This window comes from Panthera onca, chromosome E2 (genome assembly GCF_046562875.1).
Source record: "Panthera onca isolate mPanOnc1 chromosome E2, mPanOnc1 haplotype 2, whole genome shotgun sequence".
Taxonomy (NCBI): domain Eukaryota; kingdom Metazoa; phylum Chordata; class Mammalia; order Carnivora; family Felidae; genus Panthera; species Panthera onca.
In genome coordinates this window covers 16,907,540-16,931,411 of record NC_138353.1, presented here as the reverse complement: position 1 = coordinate 16,931,411, position 23,872 = coordinate 16,907,540, and the positions used below count along the sequence as shown (strand labels likewise).

General features: G+C 37.0%; 1 protein-coding gene and 1 long non-coding RNA gene across 5 annotated transcripts in view; one reads left to right on the top strand and one right to left on the bottom strand.

Moving 5' to 3' along the window:
* The window catches only part of LOC132690996 (uncharacterized), a 69,089-nt gene extending 61,623 nt beyond the window's left edge, over positions 1-7,466 (top strand). For 3 of the 4 annotated variants that reach the window (XM_078439060.2, XM_078439059.2, XM_078439061.2), the window contains exon 5: positions 4,973-7,466. In XM_078439060.2, the coding sequence (XP_078295186.1) occupies positions 4,973-6,330 (1,358 nt within the window). In that variant the 3' untranslated portion in view covers positions 6,331-7,466. The remainder of the gene's footprint in view (positions 1-4,972) is intronic. The other variant, XM_081791406.1, reaches the window with a different exon arrangement.
* A 7,163-nt stretch (positions 7,467-14,629) lies between these two features.
* On the bottom strand, positions 14,630-23,871 carry LOC144614646 (uncharacterized). Its single transcript, XR_013552573.2, has 3 exons — positions 23,660-23,871; positions 23,317-23,372; positions 14,630-15,687 (listed from the first exon to the last, which is right to left on the bottom strand). It is a non-coding gene; the product is annotated as an uncharacterized LOC144614646 (long non-coding RNA).
* Between the last annotated feature and the right edge of the window lies 1 nt (position 23,872).

The window sequence follows — 23,872 nt, the reverse complement described above, 5'->3', positions numbered from 1 at the left end:
ATCAGTGGTCACTTCAAGAGTGTGGGGTGGGATCAACTAGGGAAGAGTACAAAAGAGCTTTCTGGAGGATAGACTTTTTTTTTTTTTTAACTTTATTTATTTATTTTGAGAGAGAAAGCATGAGTAGGGGAGGAGCAGAGAGACAGTAAGAGACTCTCAGGGCAGAGCCCGATGTAAGGCTCAAACTCACAAACCCTGAGATCATGACCTGAGCTGAAGTTGGACGCTTAACTGACTGAGCCTCCAGGTGTCCTAGTTTTAATTTTTTTTAAATAGAACAAGAGCCAGACTTGAAGTGTGAGTGCAGACTATTTCTTGATTGTCATGTTTTCCCCCATCTTTTACTCTAACTCCTCCAACAATTTTTGAAAGCTGTGATTTTTTAACAATATGTATTTATGATCAGTTTTTCCAAAATGTTCAATTTCATTTTCATAGAGTCAGTCTCTTCTCATAGTTGTTCATGAGTTTATTATTTAATTAAATTAGATACCTTAAGGGAAAAAGTGAAACTGGCCTAAACTTGTTTGGAATAAACACTCCCTTGTGAAGCAGAAGTACTTTGTCACCTAGACCTAGGGATGTGACTATATCCCCAGGACATGACTAGCCACTATTTTCTCTCTCATGCCCTAGCCCCCATGTCCATTGCCTGCTGTGGAGGCAGACAGGAGTAGTTGCTATCTGGCCTGAGAAAATCTGCAGGATTCAATATACATGGCCACTTTGAAGATAGTATTTATCCTGTTGTCACCCATTGTCATCCATACCTGCTCAACTTCTCAGCATGAACATACACTTGGTAGGCCATTCTCACCTTGTACAGAGTAATCTCCATCTTGTGATTTTACATGTCATTTCTTTAGAAAATCTAATGCCAAATGCTTCGTATTTCAGAGTTTTCCTTCATAAAGGTTATGTATATATTTTCAGTTTACTACCTGACTAGAATCTTCTTTTCTGCATTATATTTTATTGTTAAACATATATATTAAAGCTATTAGTTTTTGTATTTTGATTTTATATCCTACTACCCTACCTAAATTCTGTTACCATTTATATTATTTAAACCTTTTAAGTGTTCCAATTATGTAATCATATCATCTGGAAAAACAATTTTACCTCCTCTTAAATTTTTCTACTTCTAGCTTTTTTCTGATATTTAAGTGTATTGGCTAATAACTCAAAAGCTGCCTTTAATATATATTTTATCATTTTAGGGAAGTAATCATTTCTATTTTATTGTGCTGTTTCTTTAAATCAGGAATGGTTCCTATTTTAGTTGCCTTTCAGAATCTCTGAAGTTGATCTTGTGGTTCTCCCCAAACCCCGCAGCCCTATTAATACATTTATTTATTTATTTTTAAAGTTTATTTTGAGAGAGAGAGAGAAAGAGAGAGCATGCACGCAGGAAGGGGAGAGAGGGAGAGAGAATCCCAAGCCAACTCTGCGCTGTCAGCACAGAGGCTGACCCCACAAGCCTGACCCCAGGGCCTGAGATCAGGACCTGAGCCAAAATCAAGAGTTGGATGCTTAACCTACTGAGCCATTCAGGCACCCCTGTGTGTTGATTTGTCTTAATAGATTTCTTCATATTGGACCACTCTAACATTCTTTGAATAAATAACACTAGGTTTTCAATATGCTGTTTTATTAGATGTTTTAGAATTTTTATATCAGTTTTCAAAAAATTGGTATGTAGTTTTCTTTTTATGAGTGATCTTTATTTAGTATAGTATTACTCTATGAAAATAGTTTGGAAGTCCTCCTTTTTCTTAGTTCGCAGTCTTAATAGAATTTAGATAGTCTACTCTTAATAGAATTTAGATGGTCTATTCTTTAAAGCTTCTTTCCTAGGAGGAGATGGTAAGTCTCACCCCATTCTCTATTTGCTCTATGGAAATTAATGTTTAAATAAATTTTTTTTTAACATTTATTTATTTTTGAGACAGAGAGAGAGCATGAAAGGGGGAGGGTCATAGAGAGAGGGAGACACAGAATCTGAAACAGGCTCCAGGCTCTGAGCGGTCAGCACAGAGCCTGAGGCAGGGCTCGAACTCACGGACCGCGAGATCATGACCTGAGCCGAAGTTGGACGCTTAACTGACTGAGCCCCCCAGGCCCCCTGGAAATTCATGTTTAAACATTGTATCTCTTCTGTGGTCAGTTTTGGTAAATTATATTTTCCTAGAAAATTATTCATTTTAGGTATGTTTTAAAATTTATTAGCAAAATAATCTTTTTTCAGCTGGCCTCTGTATTCGTGGTTATTTTCACTTTGCCATTTCTTATTTCTATATGCTTTATTGCTGTTTTCTTTTTTTTTTTAATTTGTTTAATGTTTATTTTTGAGAGAGAGAGAGAGAGAGAGAGAGCGAGCGCATGAGCAGGGGAGGAGCAGAGAGAGAGACACACACAGACTCTGAAGCAGGCTCCAGACTTTGAGCTGTCAGCACAGAGCCCAACTTAGGGCTCTAATCCACGAGCCTTGAGATCTTGACCTGAGCTGAAGTCTGACACTTAACTGACTTGAGCCACACAGGCATCCCCTTGCTGTTTTCTTTATATTAACTAATGCTTTAGCTGTTTTGCTGATTTTTTTAAAGTTTATTTATTTATTTTGAGAGAGAGAGAAACAGAGCATGCAAGTGGAGAAGGGACAGAGAGAGACAATCCCAAGCAGGCTCCATACTGTCAGCACAGAGCCTGACACAGAGCTCAAACCCACAAACCATGAGATCATGACCTAAGCCTAAATCAAGAGTCAGTCGCTTAACTAACTGAGCCAAGCAGATACCCCTGATTTGTTTTTTTAAAGAATGCTTTTGCTTTATGTATTAGTTCTTTTTTTCTGTTTTCTGACTAGTTATGCATTTATACTGATTAATTTATTCCTTCTGCTTTGCTTCAGTTTACTTTATTCTTTTTCCAATTTCTTTGATTTTTAATTAATTTTTTCTCTCATGTTTATTGTTGTAAATACTTAAAGTTTTCAAATTTTTTTCTAAGCGCTGTGCTTATATTTTATAGATACTAATTTAATGTTGATTTTTAAATTATTACCATTTTCTAAAATACAAAAATACTGTTTTGGAACTTATTTCCCTATTGATCTCAAAGTTATTTAATATAGACTTCTAAAATTTCAAGTGGGTTTATTTTTGGCTTTTTAAAATTTTATTATTTCTAGCTTCAATAGAAAATGTTGATATGATTTCAACTTTTTTACATAGACCATATTATAATAACTGAAACATCCTCCTTTTTCTCTCTCATACATAACTCATTCAGCACTTAAATATTTCTCTGGCTATTTCTCCCACTGGTTTACCATCTTCTCTCTATATCCAACATGAACTTTGTTAGCAAATTTTTCATACTCAAGTGACTGCAAGACCCATTGTCCCTTTTAGTGAGTTTCTTACATATCACATCTTTTTCTTTGCTAAGTATTTCATAAGAACTTCAGTAAGGTATAAACATGTTTTCCTGTGTGGAAAATCACTGGTACACATTTCTAGGAAATAAAGGAATAGCTTTGCCTCTGAAGGAACGGAAAGGAGACTTGAGTAAGGGGATGAAGGAACAAAACTAGTTGAGCATTTATAAAATGGATGAATAACAGAATAAGCTTAAAGAGAAATTAAGTGAATAGAACTCTTCAGCACTTTTATTGTGTTGTGGAGACAAAAAATAACTCACAGCTACATGAAGTAAGGAATGGACATAGATAAGGGGTTTAAGCAATAAAAGGATCTATAGGAATATATAACCATCATTTTCCATTTATATGTTTAACTAGACTAGCTTGGATTAATAAAGGGAATATTTAATCATTGTTATAATATGTGAGAGATTAGAGACAGAAATATGTTCCAAATGAGTATATAACCATGGGAATTGAAAGAGTAAAACTCATTATGTGCTATGCATTATTTAACAGAGAGTAGAAATTGTTTCTGCCGTTGAAGAAGTTTAGGGGTAAGAAAAGCAGAGAAACAATTGGAAAAATTAATAAATATATAATTTCAACCCAGATATATGTTGATATGTAATACACATATATTATATGTCAGTGCATAGCCCGATGCAGGGCTCGAACTCATGAACTGGGAGATCATGACCCAAGCCAAAATCAAGAGTCAGATGCTTAACTGACTGAGCAACCTGGGTGCCCCAACAACATAGGTTTACAGTCAGCCTTAAAGGAATAACTTTTAAACTAAGACCTCAGGATGAGAAGTAACCAGCTATTCAAAGAGCCCAAGCAGATTTGTGGAAAACAGAGCAGACTGAGATGATATGTTATAGGTAAGTGGAGGTCTTTTAACCACAGCAAGTTTGATTTTATTCTAAGAATAAAGAGAAGTTGTTGAAAAAAGTTAAGGATGAATTCTTAACCTTTCATTTCCATCAGAACTGTGTGGAGAATATTAAATATTGGACTGACCAGGACTGTAGAATCTGATCCAGGTGGTTTAGGTAGTGTCTAAACCTCAATATTTATAACAAGTTCCTGTGACTTCTACTCCACATCTCAGCTTGATATCCACTGACTTACTAATCACCAGCCTCACTTTGTTTCTTCTTTTTTAGTTTATTTATTTGTTTATTTTGAGAGAGAGAAAGAGAGAGAGAGAGAGAGAGAGAGAGAGAGAGAGAGAATCCCAAGCAGGCTCCACTGTCAGCACAGAGCCCCATGCAGGGCTCAATCTCACAAACCATGAGATCATGACCTGAGCCGAAACCAAGAGTTGAACGCCTAATTGACAGAGCCACCCATGCACCCCACCAGTCTTACTTTCTTAACATGAACTTTCATTTTCCCTGGTGTTACGGTATGCTTTTTTTTCAACTTGCATATTTTCAGAATTTCATTGAGTATTACTTCAGTTGTCTATTATTTCTACTGTAGAAATTTTACTTCTTTTAAAAAAGGAAACTATGTGTTTGCTCTTTTATTTTCTTTCAGATTTAGAGACCAGGTATGAGACCAAGAAGTTATCCTCAGAAAATGACATTTATGAAATAAACTTACCTCAGTGGAAGATAATGGAAAGAATTAAAAATCATGGCCTTAAGGGCCTAATTTTAAAAAGTGACTGGGAGTCTAAAAGAAAATTTGAAGGACAGGAGGAATATTTCAGTCAAGTGAAAATTACATCTCAAAAAGTGTCCTCTTATCAAAAACGTACATCTCTAACTCCACATCAGAGAATTCATTTTGTGGAGAAACCCTATGAATGCAAAGAATGTGGAAAGGCCTTTAGAGTACGCCAACAGCTTACTTTTCATCACAGAATTCATACTGGTGAAAAACCCTATGAATGTAAGGAGTGTGGAATGGCCTTCAGACAGACTGCACACCTTACTCGACATCAGAGACTTCATTCTGGTGAAAAACTCTATGAATGTAAAGAATGTGGAGAATCTTTTATATGTGGCCCAGACCTTAGAGTACATCAGAAAATTCATATTGGCGAAAAGCCCTATGAATGTAAAGAATGCGGGAAAGCCTTCAGAGTGCGAGGACAACTTACTCTCCATCAGAGGATTCATACTGGTGAGAAACCCTATGTATGTACAGAATGTGGAAAGGCCTTTAGACAGTATGCACATCTCACTCGACATCAGAAGCTTAATATTGCTGACAAACTCTATGAATGTAAAGAATGTGGGAAGGCCTTTTTGTGTGGCTCTGGCCTTAGAGTACATCACAAACTTCATACTGGTGAGAAACCCTATGAATGTAAGGAATGTGGGAAAGCTTTCAGAGTGAGACAGCAACTAACACTGCACCAGAGAATTCATACTGGTGAGAAACCCTATGAATGTAAGGAATGTGGAAAGACCTTCAGTCGTGGTTATCATCTTATTCTTCATCACAGAATTCATACTGGTGAGAAACCTTATGAATGTAAGGAATGTTGGAAGGCCTTTAGTCGTTACTCACAACTTATTTCACACCAAAGTATCCATATTGGTGTTAAACCTTATGACTGCAAGGAATGTGGGAAGGCTTTTAGATTGCTCTCACAACTTACACAACATCAGAGTATTCATATTGGTGAGAAACCCTATAAATGTAAGGAATGTGGGAAGGCCTTTAGATTGCGCCAAAAACTTACTTTACATCAGAGCATTCATACTGGTGAAAAACCCTTTGAATGTAAGGAATGTAGGAAGGCCTTTAGACTTAATTCATCCCTTATTCAGCATCTGAGAATTCATTCTGGTGAGAAACCTTATGAATGTAAGGAATGTAAGAAGGCCTTTAGACAACATTCACACCTTACCCATCATCTAAAAATTCATAATGTAAAAATATAAGATAGTTTTTCAATCCTGTATTGTAGAATACTCTATGAATATAGTAATTAATCCTTTTTGCTTCCTTCATACAGGCAATTGACTTAAGAGGTTTTATATCATTAAAAGAATATGTTAATTTAATGTATTCCACCATCACTTAAACCTGATAAACTTTACACTTACTCTGAAAACTAATCCTAATCAGTGTGACAAATGTGGGAGACACTTATCTCTGTCCCATCACTTTCCTACTTGTATTATATTGACAAGATGCTTAACTGTTCTGTGCTATAATTTTTTCATTTGTAAAATGGTAATACAATACTGTGGCAGAATAAAAATTGTTGCAAATTGTTTGACATTCCCTCTTTCCCCCCATCAAAATATGGAATCCACATCCGTTCTCCTTGAGGATGGGCAGACCAAGACTACTTTGACTAGTAGAAGTACTGCTGTGCCAGTTTCCAGGCTTTACTGGTGGATTTTACTTCATCTCTTGGAGTGCTCCTTTAAGCTTAGGCTCTGAATTCTGTTAAAAAGTCTGTCTGCTCTGCTGAAGAGACCACATGGAGAAGCCCTAAGACCACAAAGAAAGGAAGAGGCACCGTTCTGAGCCCAGTCTTCCACACATGCCTACCAAGACGCCAGACATTTAAGTGAAATAGTGTTGGATCCTCCAGACCACCCAGCAGCTGAGTACCCACTGAGTGACTTCAGTTGATACCATATAAAACAGATGAATCTATCAACTGAGTCCCTGCCCAAATTCCTGACCCACAAGATCGTGAGATATAATAAAATGATTGTTGTTTTAAGCCACTAAATTTTGTTTTATTATTATCATTAGTATTACTCCTTTGAAAATTCATATGAAAGACTATGGGCACAAAGAATATAGAAATGCCTTCCACCAACACTCACCCTTATTTAACTTCAGATAACTTACTCTTTTTAAACTAGTGGAAGTGAGAAATTGTTTTTCAATTTGTTCATAAAAAAGCAGATATTCTACAGTCTACATTCTCTGGCCCAAGTCTAAATTTAACTTAAAATTAACAAAGAATAATGTAAAAAGAAACTTTGGAAATTAAAAATTACTTGTATTATAACTTCTGTATTGATTTTTAAAAATACATTGTAGCCTTTTTTTGTGCTCTGGTTGTCCTGTCTTTCATTAGTGAGAATCCCCTCAAATTGGTTCCTATGTCCTTTTGTCATGACAAAAGCTTTTAATAGCTTCCTTTTTTCCTGACCAAATTCACTGGTCAGTTATGAAGCATATTAGGGTACTTATTGATAAATAAAGGGGAAAAGTGGAGCATTTATTTTGTCTTTCCTTTATGACCTATATAAGACAGCCAAAAGTCGGTGAAGTAAAGTTCTTTATTATTATTAGAGAACTCTAGTTAATAAAGATCAAAGGAATGACAGAATTTGAAAAATCAGTCTTTAATTTCTGAAATACTGGATCTTGGTGGTGATATCAATGGAAGCAAAGATCATTAGTGAAAAAGATTGATAGGAAGTTTTTAATGGATCAGAATGACAGAACCTACATTTACATTACATTACATCAACATCTCTATTAGATCAGCCCCACTATGTGCATCTTGCTTGTGCGGTGGCTATATGTAGTATCATTTGTTAAGTGTTCTTACCCCAAATGTTAACTCAGAAGTAAAAGTGGGTCTCTAAATCTAATTACCAGGTTACAGGAAACTTGGGGAATAAAGGAACAAATTAATGACACAAGCAAACAACCAAACCCAGAATGTACAAAATTCCACAGAATAAATGGTCTTGGTTCTTAACCAATATAGGTTAAGACAAAAGAATGTTGCAAATTAAAAGAGACTTAAGAGACATATCAATTAAATACAGTGTATGGAATGTATTGGGATCCTTGTTTTAAAATGTACCCAGGATTTGTTTTAATCAATTATGGTACAACATGCAGATACAGAAATGATTGTCATGAAGGAAGAAGTTTAGACTCAAAGATCTCTAAAAACAGGAGGCAACAGCATGCCCACAGGGCCACATGGGGAAATACCCAGTTATGCTGGAAGGCAGAAGTGGGGAAAGGGCAGAGCATGGCACAGAGCCTTTGCTGATGTTTTCTCCAAAGAATGGGTGACACTGGGTAAGTACACTGAGGAAGTTTGGGAATGGAATGGATAGTGGTGTTTTTTTTTTTTAATATTTCTTTTTTTTTTTTAAGTTTACTTATTTTGAGAGAGTGTGTGTGTGCAGGAGGGGGAGAGGGAGAATCCTAAGCTGGCTCCACAATATTAGTGTGAGGAGCCTGATGGCAGGGCTCGAACTCATGAACCTGTGAGATCATGACCTGAGCCAAAATCAAGAGTCAGATGCTTCACAGACTGAACCATCCAGGTGCCCCTGGATAATCTTAATAATTTCGGAGGTTCTGAGGTATATGAGTGGTCCCTAGTTGTCTGGTACCTGGCCCTGGGGTGATTTGTGCAGGAGGAATATTGGCTTGGTGTGTGAGAGTTTGATGAAACAGTTGGGGCTTTGGCTTGGTGGGTTTGATCAAAAGAGTTGTTTGCTATCTCTAGGAATTTGCTACCCCTGGGAAGGGCAGTCTCTCCAGGACCAAGTCTCCAAATGCTAGAGCATAATTACAGAAAATAAAATACATTAAATACAATCCTGATTTGGACAAATGAAAACATTGTTTACATTGTTTTGAAAATGTAAATCTAAGTGGATATTAAGTTATATTAAGCAATTATTCATTTTTTAGGCATGATGATGGCATCATCACCAATTATTATGTGTAAGTCCTTACACATTAGAGATTCATACTGAAGCATTCAAGGGTGAAGTCACATCATGTCTATGCCTTGCTTTAAAATACTTCAGGAAAAGGGTGTCTTGATGGCTTAGTCAGATGTCTTTTGAGTTTGACTTGAGCCTGCTTAGGATTCTGTCCCTCCACCCCTGGTCACTCACTCTCATAAATAAATAACTAAATAAGTAAATGGAGGGAGGGAGGGTGGCAGGAACAGATGAAATAAGATGGGCAACTGCTAAATGTTGAAGCTGGATAATGGGTACATTGAGTCGTTGTGCTATTCTTACTACCTTTGCATATATTTGAAAATATCCATAATAAAGCTTTCCCTAAGTAGAAAATCAAATTTGAAATTTTAGACCACTTAGTGATAAATGATAATGATGCCTACAAATAAAAGTTTGTGGGAAATCACCAAAAGTCTACTTGTTAAGAAATAACCTTAATGCATTTAGAAAACTTGGACTGAGGGAACCCTCTTGCACTGTTGGTGGGAATGCAAACTGGTGCAGCCACTCTGGAAAACAGTGTGGAGGTTCCTCAAAAAATTAAAAATAGACCTACCCTATGACCCAGGAGTAGCACTGCTAGGAATTTACCCAAGGGATACAGGAGTACTGATGCATAGGGGCACTTGTACCCCAATGTTTATAGAAGCACTCTCAACAATAGCCAAATTATGGAAAGAGCCTAAATGTCCATCAACTAATGAATGGATAAAGAAATTGTGGTTTATATACACAATGGAGTACTACGTGGCAATGAGAAAGAATGAAATATGGCCCTTTGTAGCAACGTGGATGGAACTGGAGAGTGTGATGCTAAGTGAAATAAGCCATACAGAGAAAGACAGATACCATATGGTTTCACTCTTATGTGGATCCTGAGAAACGTAACAGAAACCCATGGGGGAGGGGAAGGGAAAAAAAAAAAAAAAAAGAGGTTAGAGTGGGAGAGAGCCAAAGCATAAGAGACTCTTAAAAACTGAGAACAGGGGTGCCTGGGTGGCTCAGTCGGTTAAGCGTCCGACTTCGGCTCAGGTCATGATCTCACGGTCCATGAGTTCGAGCCCCGCGTCGGGCTCTGTGCTGACAGCTCGGAGCCTGGAGCTCGCTTCGGATTCTGTGTGTCTCCCTCTCTCTCTGCCCCTCCCCCGTCCATGCTCTGTCTCTCTCTGTCTCAAAAATAAATAAACATTAAAAAAAATAAAAACTGAGAACAAACTGAGGGTTGATGGGGGGTGGGAGGGAGGAGAGGGGAGGTGATGGGTATTGAAGAGGGCATCTTTTGGGATGAGCACTGGGTATTGTATGGAAACCAATTTGACAATAAATTTCATATATTAAAAAAAAAAGAAAAAGAAAACTTGGACTGAGGAACTAGTGTTTGTCTTCTTTACCATTCTGTCCCCACACTTATAGTACCTGTTGTATAACAGGCAGTTGATTTTTGTTTACTTATTTTTGAGAGAGGGGGGAGAGGGGCAGTGGGAGAGAGAGAGAATCCCAAGCAGGCTGCACAGTGTCAGTGCAGAGCCCCATGTGGGGCTTGAACTCACAACCCGTGAGATCATGAGATGGATACTTATTAACCAACTGAGCCACCTAGGTGCCCCTAACAGATAGTTGATTTTTAAAATTGGGGGTAAAAACACATTAGCTTGAACCATAAAATAGTTTTTTAATAATTTTTTTTTTAAAACTAAGTACCACAGGGGCGCCTGGGTGGCTCAGTCGGTTAAGTGGCTGACTTCTGCCCAGGTCATGATCTCGCAGTCTGTGAGTTTGAGCCCCACGTCGGGCTCTGTGCTGACAGCTCAGAGCCTGGAGCCTGTTTCAGATTCTGTGTCTCCCTCTCTCTGACCCTCCCCCGTTCATGCTTTGTTTCTGTCTCAAAAATAAATAAACGCTAAAAAAAAGAAAAAACAAAAAACAAAAAAACTAAGTACCACAAAGTAATTCATACACTAAAGTAGAAATTAATGAAATAGCTAATAAAATCCTTATCCAAGGATGTTCTCTTTGAAAAGGCCATTAATACAGAATTGGCAGTTATTGAGGGAAAAAAGACTCCGTTTCAACTTTATATATGAGAAAGGTTAAACAGCTATATATATCAAGGAGAATTAAAAATTTTAAAGTTATATGTATTACCATATACATATATTTCAATATCTATAAAAATACAGAGAATGGATTATCTGGAGAAAACTAAATCATCAAAGTTGACTCAAGATACTATAGAAAACCTGAACAGATATATAAGCAAAGAAAAATATTGTAGTTATGATTGTTTTAAAAAACTAGAATCAACAGTTTTGCAGGCAATAAAAAGTTTTAAAGCATAGAGAGCCTCTAACAAAATTTTGCTAGATCATTCTATAAGGCTAACATCCCAATAATAAAATGCGAATAGCCCCTAGAAAGCAAAATCTGGACCAGTATCACTTAAAATACACACAAACATCCCAAATAAAGTTCAGCGAACTTAATGGTCTGTTAAAACAATTATAGGAGCACCTGGGTGGCTTAGTCAGTTAGGCGTCCGACTTCAGCTCAGGTCATGATCTCACAGTTTGTGAGTTCAAGCCCTGCGTCGGGCTTTGCTGACAGCTCAGAGCCTGGAGCCTGCTTCAGATTCTGTGTCTCCCTCTCTCTCTGCCCCTCCCCTGCTCGCACTCTGTCTCTCTCTCTCTCAAAAATAAAAAAATAAACTTTTTTTTAATTAAAAAAATTATAAAACATAAAACAATTTACCAGGAATATCCAGGGACCTGACCTGTTGTGATTTAATTAAGTATCCAGATTTTAGGTTTCTAACTTGAGCAATGTAACAATGTTGGAAAAAATGGCATTATTTACCTCAATATCTTTTAGGTTGTTTCTCATATTCTAATTCATCTTAGCTTCATCAGCTTTAAAAAAGGAGTGAACAACAGATATGAAAAACGGGGATTCAACACAAAAATTATTACCTTCCACAAAACAAAAATGAATATTATTACACTTTATTTTCTACCAAACCTCTGTAATGTCACTATAGTTATACATTAAGACTTGTACTTCCAGGTCCATTTTGTTCACATTGGGCAGATATCATTGGATAATCACTCACCTAGAATAGACCCACTCATGATTTCAAACAATACACATAATATTTTAACACAAAAAGTATTTTAAGTGCTATATAACAAAATTAGTTTTTGCTAATGGGTCAGTATGTTTTTCCTACCTGGTATCGTTTTCATGCTAACAGAGGTCTTCTGGAGACTGTACATTAACTCAAAATTTCTGAAAGTATGTTCCACGAAACACTAGTACTTTAATGATAATGGGAAAATTATTGTATAGTCAAACAAGGCTGGGAACTCTGTATACTATATTTCTTGAGGGGGAAAAAAAATTCACATTAAGTGCCTAACAAAAGACTATCCAAAAAAGTTTCATTTTATCTGACCAGTGTATCTCAGACTTTACTATACAGAACTCCCATTCCGAATACCTACTGCGGATGTAATTCCACTTTGGCAGATGCTGCTATAACCAGAAGGAGTGGCTCAAGGATGGAAATGTCAGCATTATGACAGATGTACAGTTATCTGTTTGGCAAGGAAAGCAATTCAAATTATGTTATACAGTCAGCTGCTCGCTCTTTTTTTTTTTTAATTTAAAATGATACTTTTCAATAGAATAGAAAATCCTTCCCCCTATTCTTTCTATAAATATATGCATAGACTATAATTTCTTGCTGAAAAATCCTACTGACTTACCTGTGTGTTTCTTGCTATCCATAAACAAGAATTTCTCTGAGGTATTTATCAAAAAGTGGGACTGCTCGGTCAAAGGTTATATTCATTTTCAACTTCACTAGATAGTGCCATAGAAGTGGAGAACATGGGAAGGGGCACGTGGGTGTCTCAGTTGGTTGAGTGTCTGGCTTCAGCTCAGGTCATGATCTTGCGGTGCATGAGTTCCAGCCCCATGTCGGGCTCTGTGCTGACAGCTCAGAGCCTGGAGCCTGCTTCAGATTCTGTGTCTCCCTGTCTCTCTGCCCCTCCCCTACTCATGCTCTCTCTCTCTCAAAAACATTAAAAAACATTGTTTTAAAGAAGTGGAGAACATGGGACACCTGAGTGGCTCAGTGGGTTGAGCATCTGACTCGATTTCGGCTCAGGTTATGATTCCAGGGTTGTGGGATTGAGCCCCATGTCAGGCTCCATCTGCTTAAGATTCTCTCCCTCTGCCCCTCTCCCCTGTTCACGCATGCTCTCTCTCTCTCTCTTTCTAAAAAAAAGAAGTGAGAACATCATTGTCTTGCCAATTTACAACCCCTTCACCCAATAAAGTATTATTTCCTTGTAATCCTACTTCTGGTATGTGCTTTATAGTGAGTTGAGCATCTTTTCACATCTGTTTATTGTTAAACATTATAACTTACCAATTCATGCCATGTTCCTTTGTTAAAAAAATATAAAAGAATTGTGGGATTCTTAAAAATAATATTCTAGATAATAATCCTTTACCTAGTATTATAAATAACGAACCTTAGCGTCCCCAGATTGTGGCTGTATGTGTATTTATGGTGATACTATCATATAAAAATTTAAAAAATTTAAATGTGGATGCAATCATAGCTTTCATTATTACCCAATAATCTTAATTTTTTACAAGACCCTTGGTTTTCTAGGCTATCAGTTATGTCAACTGCAAATAGATATAATTTTGGGTTTTTTATGAATATTTATAGTGATTATTTTATTAATCTAATAGAAAGAATCTCCAAAATAGGACTTAGGATTAGTGGTGATAGGGATATAGTTGTTTTCACCTATTTAATGGAAATCTCTTAGTATAATGTTTGTTTTAGTTTGGAGGTAAACAGACTTTGTTGTGGCTCAATTGTTTCCTTCAGTTCCTTATTTTTTTATTTTTTTTTAAATTTTTTAACCTTTATTGATTTTTGAGACAGAGAGAGAGCATGAACGGGGGAGGTTCAGAGAGAGATGGAGACACAGAATCTGAAGCAGGCTCCAGGCTCTGAGCTGTCAGCACAGAGCCAGACGTGGGGCTCGAACTCACGGACTGTGAGATCATGACCTGAGCTGAAGTCAGACGCTCAACCGACTGAGCCACCCAGGTGCCCCACCTTCAGTTCTTTATTAACTTCTTTATTAGAAATGCCTGCTGAGAGGGGTGCCTTGGTGGCTCAGTCAGTTGAGCGTCCAACTTTGGCTCAGGTCATGATCTCACAGTTCGTGGGTTCGAGCCCTGCATTGGGCTCTGTCCTGACAGCTCAGATCCTGCAGCCTGCCTCGGATTCTATGTCTCTCTCTCTCTGCCCCTCCTCCACTCATGCTTTCTCTCTCTCTCTCAAAAAATAATGATTAAAAAAAAAAATTTTTTTTTAAATAAGTGCAGAACATGGAACACCTGAGTGGCTCAGTGGGTTGAGCGTCTGGTTCTTGATTTCGGCTCCTCATGATCTCATGGTTCATGAGTTCAAGCCCCACAAAGAGCTCTGCGCTGCTTGGAATTCTCTCCTCTCTCTCTCCCCCTCCCCTACTCGCTGTCTCTCAAAATAAATAAAAAAACATTTTAAAAAAGTTTAGAAATGCCTGCTGAATATTATCAGATGCTATTTTGACACATTGATATAATATTTTTGTCCTTGAATTTGTTAATGTGAAAGTAGTACTTTGGTCATTAAGGCAGTATGGTTTTGGCACAAGAATGAACAAACAGACCAATGGAACAAAATAAATGGCCTTGAAATACACCTACATATATGTGGTCATCTGATTTACGACAAAGGTTCCTCTGCATTATGGTTGGGATATAGTGGTCTTTTCAATAAGTAGCACTGGGTCAACTGCATAGCTATATTCATAAAAAATGAATCTTGGCCCTTACATCACACTACAAACATAAATTCCAGATATATTAGTGACCTAATTGTAAAAGGTAAAGCAAAAGAAATATAAAATATCTTTCTGGGCTTGAGGTAGCAAAGATTTCTTTCTTTTTTTTTTTTTTTAAATTTAAATTCTAGTCAGTTAACATACAGTGCAATATTGGCTTCAGGAGTAGAATTGAGTAGAACTGAGTAATTGGTGAATTATTCAGTTCACCAGGGCTCATCACAACTAGTGTCCTCCTTATTACCCATCACCCATCTAGCCCATTCCCTACCCACCTCCCTCCATCAAACCCTCAGTTTGTTCTCTGTCATTAAGAGTCTCCTATGGTTTGTTCCCCTATCTTTCTCTTTTTTCTTCTTTTCCCCTTTCCATACGTTCATCTGTTTTGTTTCTTAAATTCCACATATGAATTAAATCATATGGTATTTGTCTTTTTCTGAGTGACTTATTTCATTTGGCATAATATACTCTAGCTCCATCCACATTGTTGCAAATGGCAAGATTTCATTCTTGTTGATGACTGAGTAATATTCCATCGCATATAAATACCACATCTTCTTCATCCATTCATCAGTCAATGGGCATTTAGGCTCTCTCCATAATTTGGCTATTGTTGATAATGCTGAGATAGCAAAGAGTTCTTAAACAGAATACAAAAAGCATTAACCATATGGGGGAAAATGATAAATTTTAATGTATTAAATTTAAGAATCTATTTCATCAAAAAACACAATTAAGAAACTGAAAAAAGTCACAGAGAATATATTATATATATATATAATATATAATATAGTATATGTTAATATATGTTAATACGAATATATACATTTATGTAATAAATGTAAAATATTTAATCATATATAGACAAAATGTTAATAAAATATTAAATAAATATATATATAATATATTTGACTCATTCACAATATATGAAGAATCCCTATAGATCAATAAACGACAGAAAATAAAATAGGAAATGGGAAAAAAAACTCATATAAGCACTTCAAAAAAAGTGCGTATCCAAATGGCCAATAAAGATATCAAAAGTTGCTCAAGTTCATTATTAAGAAAGTGGAAAAATTAAAACCACAATGTGATAAGTATACACCCTCCAGAATAGCTAAATGGAAAAAATATGTACAAAGTGCTTGTGCATAATGCCATGGAGTGCTCAAGCCTTTGACAATATGCTAGTGGATACTGAAGACAAGTTCCCCAATCTTCAGGAAAATCTGGGAAGCAGACAACCAGTAAGTACCTAACTAAGAAAACTTCAGATTCTGATAAGGGCCATGAAGAGAAAAGATATTGGGAAGGAGAATTACTAGAGGGAGACAATTCAGTTGGTCATTTCATCTGACGTATATACAGTATCCCTAGTGGTAGCAGTACAGATTTTATGCAAGAATAGCCAGGTTAAGACTGAGAAAGAAAAGCTACCAAGGTGTCCTAGTCCTACCAGATATTTAAAAGTACTAAAAAGTCCCTAAATAATCAAAATGATGTGGTACTCATGCAGGAACAGACCAGTGGAATAGAACAGAAAGTCTATAAGGGAACCAAAAATATAGGAAATTTTAATACATGAAAGGATGAGGAAGTAACACTTCTCTAAGTATACCTTTCTGTATATTTTTCACTTTGGGAACCATGTTAATGTTATATATGTTTACATAAAGAGAAGAAAGACCCTACATTGGAATATAAGCAGAAACAAATATTTCCCCACACTACAGGGGAAAAAGCTAACCCAAGAAACTTTTTTTAAAGCTTTATTTTTTAATGTTTATTTTTGAGAGAGAGAACATGAGCGGGGGGAGGAATAGAAAAGGGGGGAGGACAGAGGATCCAAAGCGGGCTTTGCCCTGACAGCAGTGAGCCTCATGCAGGGCTCAAACTCATGAATTGAGATCATGACGTGAGCCAAAGTCTGACACTCAACCGAGCCACCCAGGTGCCCAAAGCAGCTTTTTTAAAAAGTAAGCTCTTTTTTTTTAAAAGTAAGCCCCAACATGGGGCTTGAACTAATGACCCCAAGATCAAGAGCCACATGCTCTGCCAAATGAGCCAGTCAGGTGCTCCTAACCCAAGCAATTTTTGAACGACAACTTGACCCTATTCGCTCAGCCCAAAACAGAAACAAAACAAAACAAAAAACAACCATAAACAAATAACTAGCTAGTAGGATTGATTTGCACAATGATATAGATTAGCAATTCTGAAACTACTACTTCATATATTCTAGAATCAAGCAAAAAAGTAAATATTTTATGGGATTAAGCTAATATAACGGGAGAAAAGCTTATCACTGCTGGAGAAGGTAATTGCAATATGGAGAGAAGGAGGCTAGATGAACCCTGTGGTGTTGGGTTGAAATTGGAGGTATCACTATAAAGTCATATTTTTGTGCATTTTTTAAGTAATCCCTACACCCAAGATGGGACTCCAACTTACCACCCCAAGATCAATGTAGAGTCAGATGCTCTACCAACTGAGCCAGCCAGGTTGCCCCCATGATATTTTTAAATAGATAAATATAGAAATACATATAGAGGTGTGTGTGTGTGTGTGTGTGTGTGTGTGTGTGTGTGTGTTTTCTAGCAGAGAGGACAAAAAAGAAATGACATCCTAGTACCAGTGAGAATATCCAGCACCCAGATCCAAGGAACTTGGAGAAATAGCATATACAAGCACTGAGCAGAGAAAACACAAGATGGTTTTGGAACATTGTGTGGAGGCAGAAAGTAGGGAAGTGCTCGAAAAGTGATTGCAATGTCAAAAGATCACAGTGGCAGTCTGAAGGAGTTCCCACTGGCCAAATATGGGATAATCTGAGTATAACAATATGTCATAATAGTAACAGATTAAGTAAAACCATTTAATAACCCAGTGGCTAAAATAGGAACCCATGAAACATGCTTTATAGTAGAACACCAAATTACTAATGTGGAAGGAATGGCAGAATTAGATTATCACCAATAATCAACCATCACAATAATAATTGATCTGGTAAGAATCATCAATGGATGCTAAACGTAGCAGGTGAAAGTCTGATGAAAAACAGATGTTTATAGCACCTTAAAAACATCTCTCCACAGGTGTTCCTGGGTGGCTCAGTCTGTTCAGTATCCAACTGTGACTCAGGTCATGATCTCATGTTTGTGAGTTCAAGCCCCATGTTGGGCTCCGAGCTGATAGCTTGCTCAGAGCCTGGAGCCTGCCTTGCATTCTGTATCTCCTTCTTTCCCTGCCCCTCCCCCATCTCTGTCTCTCAAAAATAAATAAATGTTAAAAAACTCTCTTTCTTAGAGATTCTAAAAGATTTGTTCATTTTGAATTTTTTTTTCAACGTTTTTTATTTATTTTTGGGACAGAGAGAGACAGAGCATGAACGGGGGAGGGGCAGAGAGAGAGGGAGACACAGAATCGGAAACAGGCTCCAGGCTCCGAGCCATCAGCCCAGAGCCTGACGCGGGGCTCGAACTCACGGACCGCGAGATCGTGACCTGGCTGAAGTCGGACGCTTAGCCGACTGCGCCACCCAGGCGCCCCAAGATTTGTTCATTTTGAGTCAACAACTGGAACCTCAGCAGAAAATCAGTATGTATAAAATAGAACTGAAAATGCAAGTTTTATAACTGAAAAAAACTGAAATGAAAATTTCACTGAATAAGCATAAGAACAGATGGGAGGCATCAGAAGAAACAGTCAGTGATCACCATGATAGGTCAATAATAATCCAATCTGAAATACAAAAAAGTAAAAACATTGAAAAAATACAGAGGTACCTATGGAACAATACTCATAACTAGAGTTCTAGAATGAGAGTACTGACAGAGTGTGGTAGAACAAAACTATGACCAAAACCACCAAAATTCAATAAATAGAAAATCTTATAATCAGACAGAGAAAAATAATACATAAAATATTGGGGACCAAAAACATGAATAATGCTGACTTAATTAGAAACAATAGTAGCCAGCAATCCCTATCAAAATAACACCAGCATTCTTCGCTGAGCTAGAAGAAACAATCCTAAAATATGTATGGAACCACAAAAGACCATGAGTAGCCAAAGCAATCCTGAAAAAGAAAACCAAAGCTGGAGGCATCACAATTCTGGACTTCAAGCTGTATTACAAAGCTGTAATCATCAAGACATTATGGTACTGGCACAAGAACAGACAGATCAATGAAACAAAATAGAGAACCCAAAAATGGACTCAGAAATGTATGGTCAACTAATCTTTGACAAAGCAGGAAAGAATATCCAATGGAAAAAGACAGTCTCTTTCACAAATGGTGTTTGGAAAACTGGACAGTGAGATGCAGAAGAATGAACCTGGGCCACTTTCTTACACCATACGCAAAAATAAACTCAAAATGGATAAAAGACCTAAACATACGACGGGAAGCCATTAAAATCCTAGAGGAGAGGGGCACGTGCGTGGCTCAGTCAGTTAAGTATCTTACTTTGCCTCAGGTCATGATTTCATATTTCGTGGGTTGGAGCTGACAGCTCAGAGCCTGGAGCCTGCTTTGGATTCTGTGTCTCCCTCTCTCTCTGCCCCTCCCCTGCTTGCGCTTTGTCTCTCTCTCTCTCTCTCTCAAAAATAAATAAACATTTAAAAAAATTTTTTTAAATCCTAGAGGAGAAAATAGGCAACAACCTCCTTGATCTTGGCTGCAGCAACTTCTTACTTGACATGTCTCCAGAGGCAAGGGAAACAGAAGCAAAAATGAACTACTGAGACTTCATCAAAATAAAAATCTTCTGCACAGTGAAGGAAACAATCAGCAAAACTAAAAGGCAAACAACAGAATGGGAGAAGATATTTGCAAAGGACATATCAGATACAGGGTTAGTATCCAAAATCTATAAAGAACGTATCAAACTCAACACCCAAAAAACAAATAATCCAGTGAAAAAATGGGCAAAAGACATGAATAGACACTTTTCCAAAGAAGACATCCAGATGGCTAACAGACACAAGAAAAAATGCTCAACATCACTCATCATCAGAGAAATACTAATGAAAACCACAATGAGATACCACTGCACAGTTGTCAGAATGGCTAACATTAACAACTCAGGCAACAACAGATGTTGGCAAGGATGTGGAGAAAAAAGGAATCCTTTTGCATTGCTGGTAGGAATGCAAACTGGTGCATCCACTTTGGAAAAAAGTATGCAGGTTCCTCAAAAAATTAAAAATAGAACTACCCTATGACCCAGCAATTGCACTACTAAGTATTTTAGGTATCTATCCAAAGGATACACAAATGCTGATTTGAAGGGGCACATGGCACCCCAATGTTTATAGAAGCACTATTGACAATAGCCAAAGTATGGAAAGAGCCCAAATATCCATTGACTGATGAATGGATAAAGAAGACGTGGTGTGTGTGCGTGTGTGCGTGTGTGCGTGCATGTGTGTGTGTATGTGTAATGGAATATTACTCTGCTATCAAAAAGAATGAAATCTTGCCATTTGCAACAATGGGGCTGGAACTAGAGTGTATTATGTTGAGCAAAATAAGTCAGTCAGAGAAAGACAAATACCATATGATTTCACTCACATGTGGAATTTAAGACAAAACAAATGAAGATAAGGGAAAGGAAACAAAAATAATATAAAAACAGAGGGGGAGACAAACCATAAGATACTCTTAAATACAGAGAACAAACAGGGTTGCTGACAGGATGTTGGGTTGGGTAAAGGCTAAAGAGGTGAGGAACATTAAGGAGGACACTTGTTGGGATGTACACTGGGAGTTATATGTAAGTCATGAATCATTACACTCTATTCCTGAAATTAAAAAATAAAATAAAATTCTGATAATGTAAAAAAAAGAAGAAACAATAGTAGCCAAAAGACAATAGAATAACATCTGGAAAAACTAAAGAAAAATAGGTCAACTCAGAATTCTATTTCCAGAGAAAATATGCTTTTATAATGAAGATGAAATAAAGACATTTTCAGATAAATGAATATTTAGATTTTAACTAGCAGAACTGCAGTTCTGGTAAAGGAAACTCTTCAGGTTAAAGAGAACTGACTTCAGATGAAAATACAGTCTCAACAGGAAGGAAGAACATCAGATATAGTCAATATGTGGATAAATATAACATATGCTTCCTTCTTTATAAGTTATTAAAATATATAACTGTTTAAACCAAAATAATGCAATGTATGTAGCTGAAATATGTATGCCAACAGTAGGACAAAGAATAAGAAGTATAAATGAAATGATATTGTTTACAAGGTTCTCATATTTTACATGGAGTGGTACAATATTAATTCTAGGTAAACTATGTTTAAATAAGAATGCATATTTTAATCCCTAGAGCAACCTCTAACAAGATGCATAAAGGTATAGCTGAGTGCCAACAGAAGAATTCAAATCTATCAGAAAAAATGATCAATTCTCCAAAAAAGACAGGAAAGTAGTTAATAAAAAATGTGGTAAATAGGTATCAACCAAATAGCAAACATAAATCCAACCAAGTTAATAATAACATAAATATAAATGGACTAAGTATTTCAATGAAAATCCAAGAGACTGTCATACTGGGTAACAAATGTAAAACCCAAATTACATGATATTTATCAGAAATGTATATTAAATATAAAATCACAGGTAGGTTCAAGAAAAAAAATGGAAAAAGATATATTAGCCAAACAGTAAGCATAAGAAAACTATAGTGACTGTACTGATACTAGACAAAATAGACGTTAAGACAACAGATACAGAGAGACACCTGGGTGGCTCAGTCAGTACAATGTCTGACTGAGGCTCAGGTCATGATCTCACAGTTTCTGGGTTTAAGACCTGCGCCGGGCTCTGTGCTGACAGCTCAGGGCCTGGAGCCTGCTTCAGATTCTGTGTCTCCCTCTCTCTGATCCTCCCGCCGCTCATGCTATGTCTCTGTCTCTCAAAAAGGAATAAACATTTAAAAAAATTTTTTTAAAGACAAGAGACATAGAGAAATATTTCATAATAGAAGGGTCAATTCATTGGGAACACACACAATCATAAATGTGTATACACTATGTAACAGGCTTAAAAATACATGATAAAAACTGAATGAACTAAAGGGAGAAATAGAATTTGTATTTTCATGTATCTTCTACTTCACATATATTTTCCTATTTGCAAAGTGGGACTTAATAAGATTGGCCTTGACATTGTCAAATAATTTGTAAAGTCTTATATTCTTTTTTTTTTTTTTTAACATTTATTTATTTTTGAGAGAGACAGAGATAGAGCACAAGCGGGAGAGACAGAGAAGAGAGGGAGACACAGAATCAGAAGCAGGCTCCAGGCTCTGAGCTATCAGCACAAAGCCCAATGAGGAGCTTGAACCCACGGACCATGAGATCATGACCTGAGCTGAAGTTGGACACTTAACCAACTGAGCCACCCAGGCGCCCCAAGTGTTATATTCTTGAGAGAACTACTGTATCAAAACATTTGAAATGGGAGGATGCTACAATGATGGATAAATCCTGGTGGGCTTATTCCATTTATTTCCTGAACCAAACCCAGGACGTAACAAATTCAATTATTAGTCACCTGAGAAACACTTCTGAAGATACTTTTCCTAATGTTCACTTTTCAACCTTCTTCATCAGGAAGACTATATATATGCGTGTGTGTGTGTATATGTATATATGCATATATATGCATATATGTATATATGCATATATATGTACATATGCATATATATGCATATATATGTATATATGTTCATATATATGTGTATATATGCATATATATGCATATATATGTTCATATATATGTTCATATATATGTGTATATATGCATATATATGCATATATATACACACACATAGCTCAAAAATACTTGAAGCAAAACTTGATAGAACTAAAGGGAAAACAGTAATAGACACACCTTATAGTCCCCCCACCCTTATCCTCAGAGGACACATTTCAAGACCCTCAGGTGATGACCAAAAGGGTGGATAGTAAGCCTCATATAGACTGCTTTTTTTCTATACATACATACCTATAATAAAGCTTAATTTATAATTTAGGCACAGTAAGAGATTAACAACAATAATGAAATAGAACAATTATAACAATATGGTGTAATAAAAGTTACGTGAATGTGTCATTTTCTCTTAAACTATCTTATTGTACTGTACTCACCCATCTTCTTATGATCTGGTTTGATAAAATGCCTAGTAATGAAATGAAGTGAGGTGAATGATTTACACATTCTGACACAGCATTAGACTACTACTGACCTCACCAAAGAAGGATTGTCTGCTTCGGGAAGGCAACTGATGGCTGGCAACTGAAGCTGGAGAAAAAGAAACAGCCGATAAGGTGGGGAACAATTTTATCAACCATCTTAACCTAACAATTTATAGAACAACATCTTCACAACTGCAGGAAGGCGAAAAACCGAGAGGAGGAAGGAATGGAAGGCGGGAGAGCGAGCTAGCACAGGGGACCATTCCGTGTTGTCCTGCTCCCGATTCTGTTATATCCTGGTTCTGTTTTAGTTCTGGGATATTTTTATTGAGTACTTGATGCATATATATTTGAGCATATATACTAAGCATCTGCTGCGCCCCTAGTACATACATTATGTGCTTGTTGGTGCCAAGTGCATTCTAAGCCATACTAGGGCTTCCTCAGCTACAAACACAAAACGGGCTCGCAGAACTCGCTTCGTCCATTCCTGGGCAGCCTTGAAGCCCCTCCCCTGGTAGCCCACCGTCAAACCCTAAATGCCGCCCCGCGATCTAGCTCTCTCCCGCAGGCATTCGCGCTTGCGCACTCTGAGCAACAAGTTGG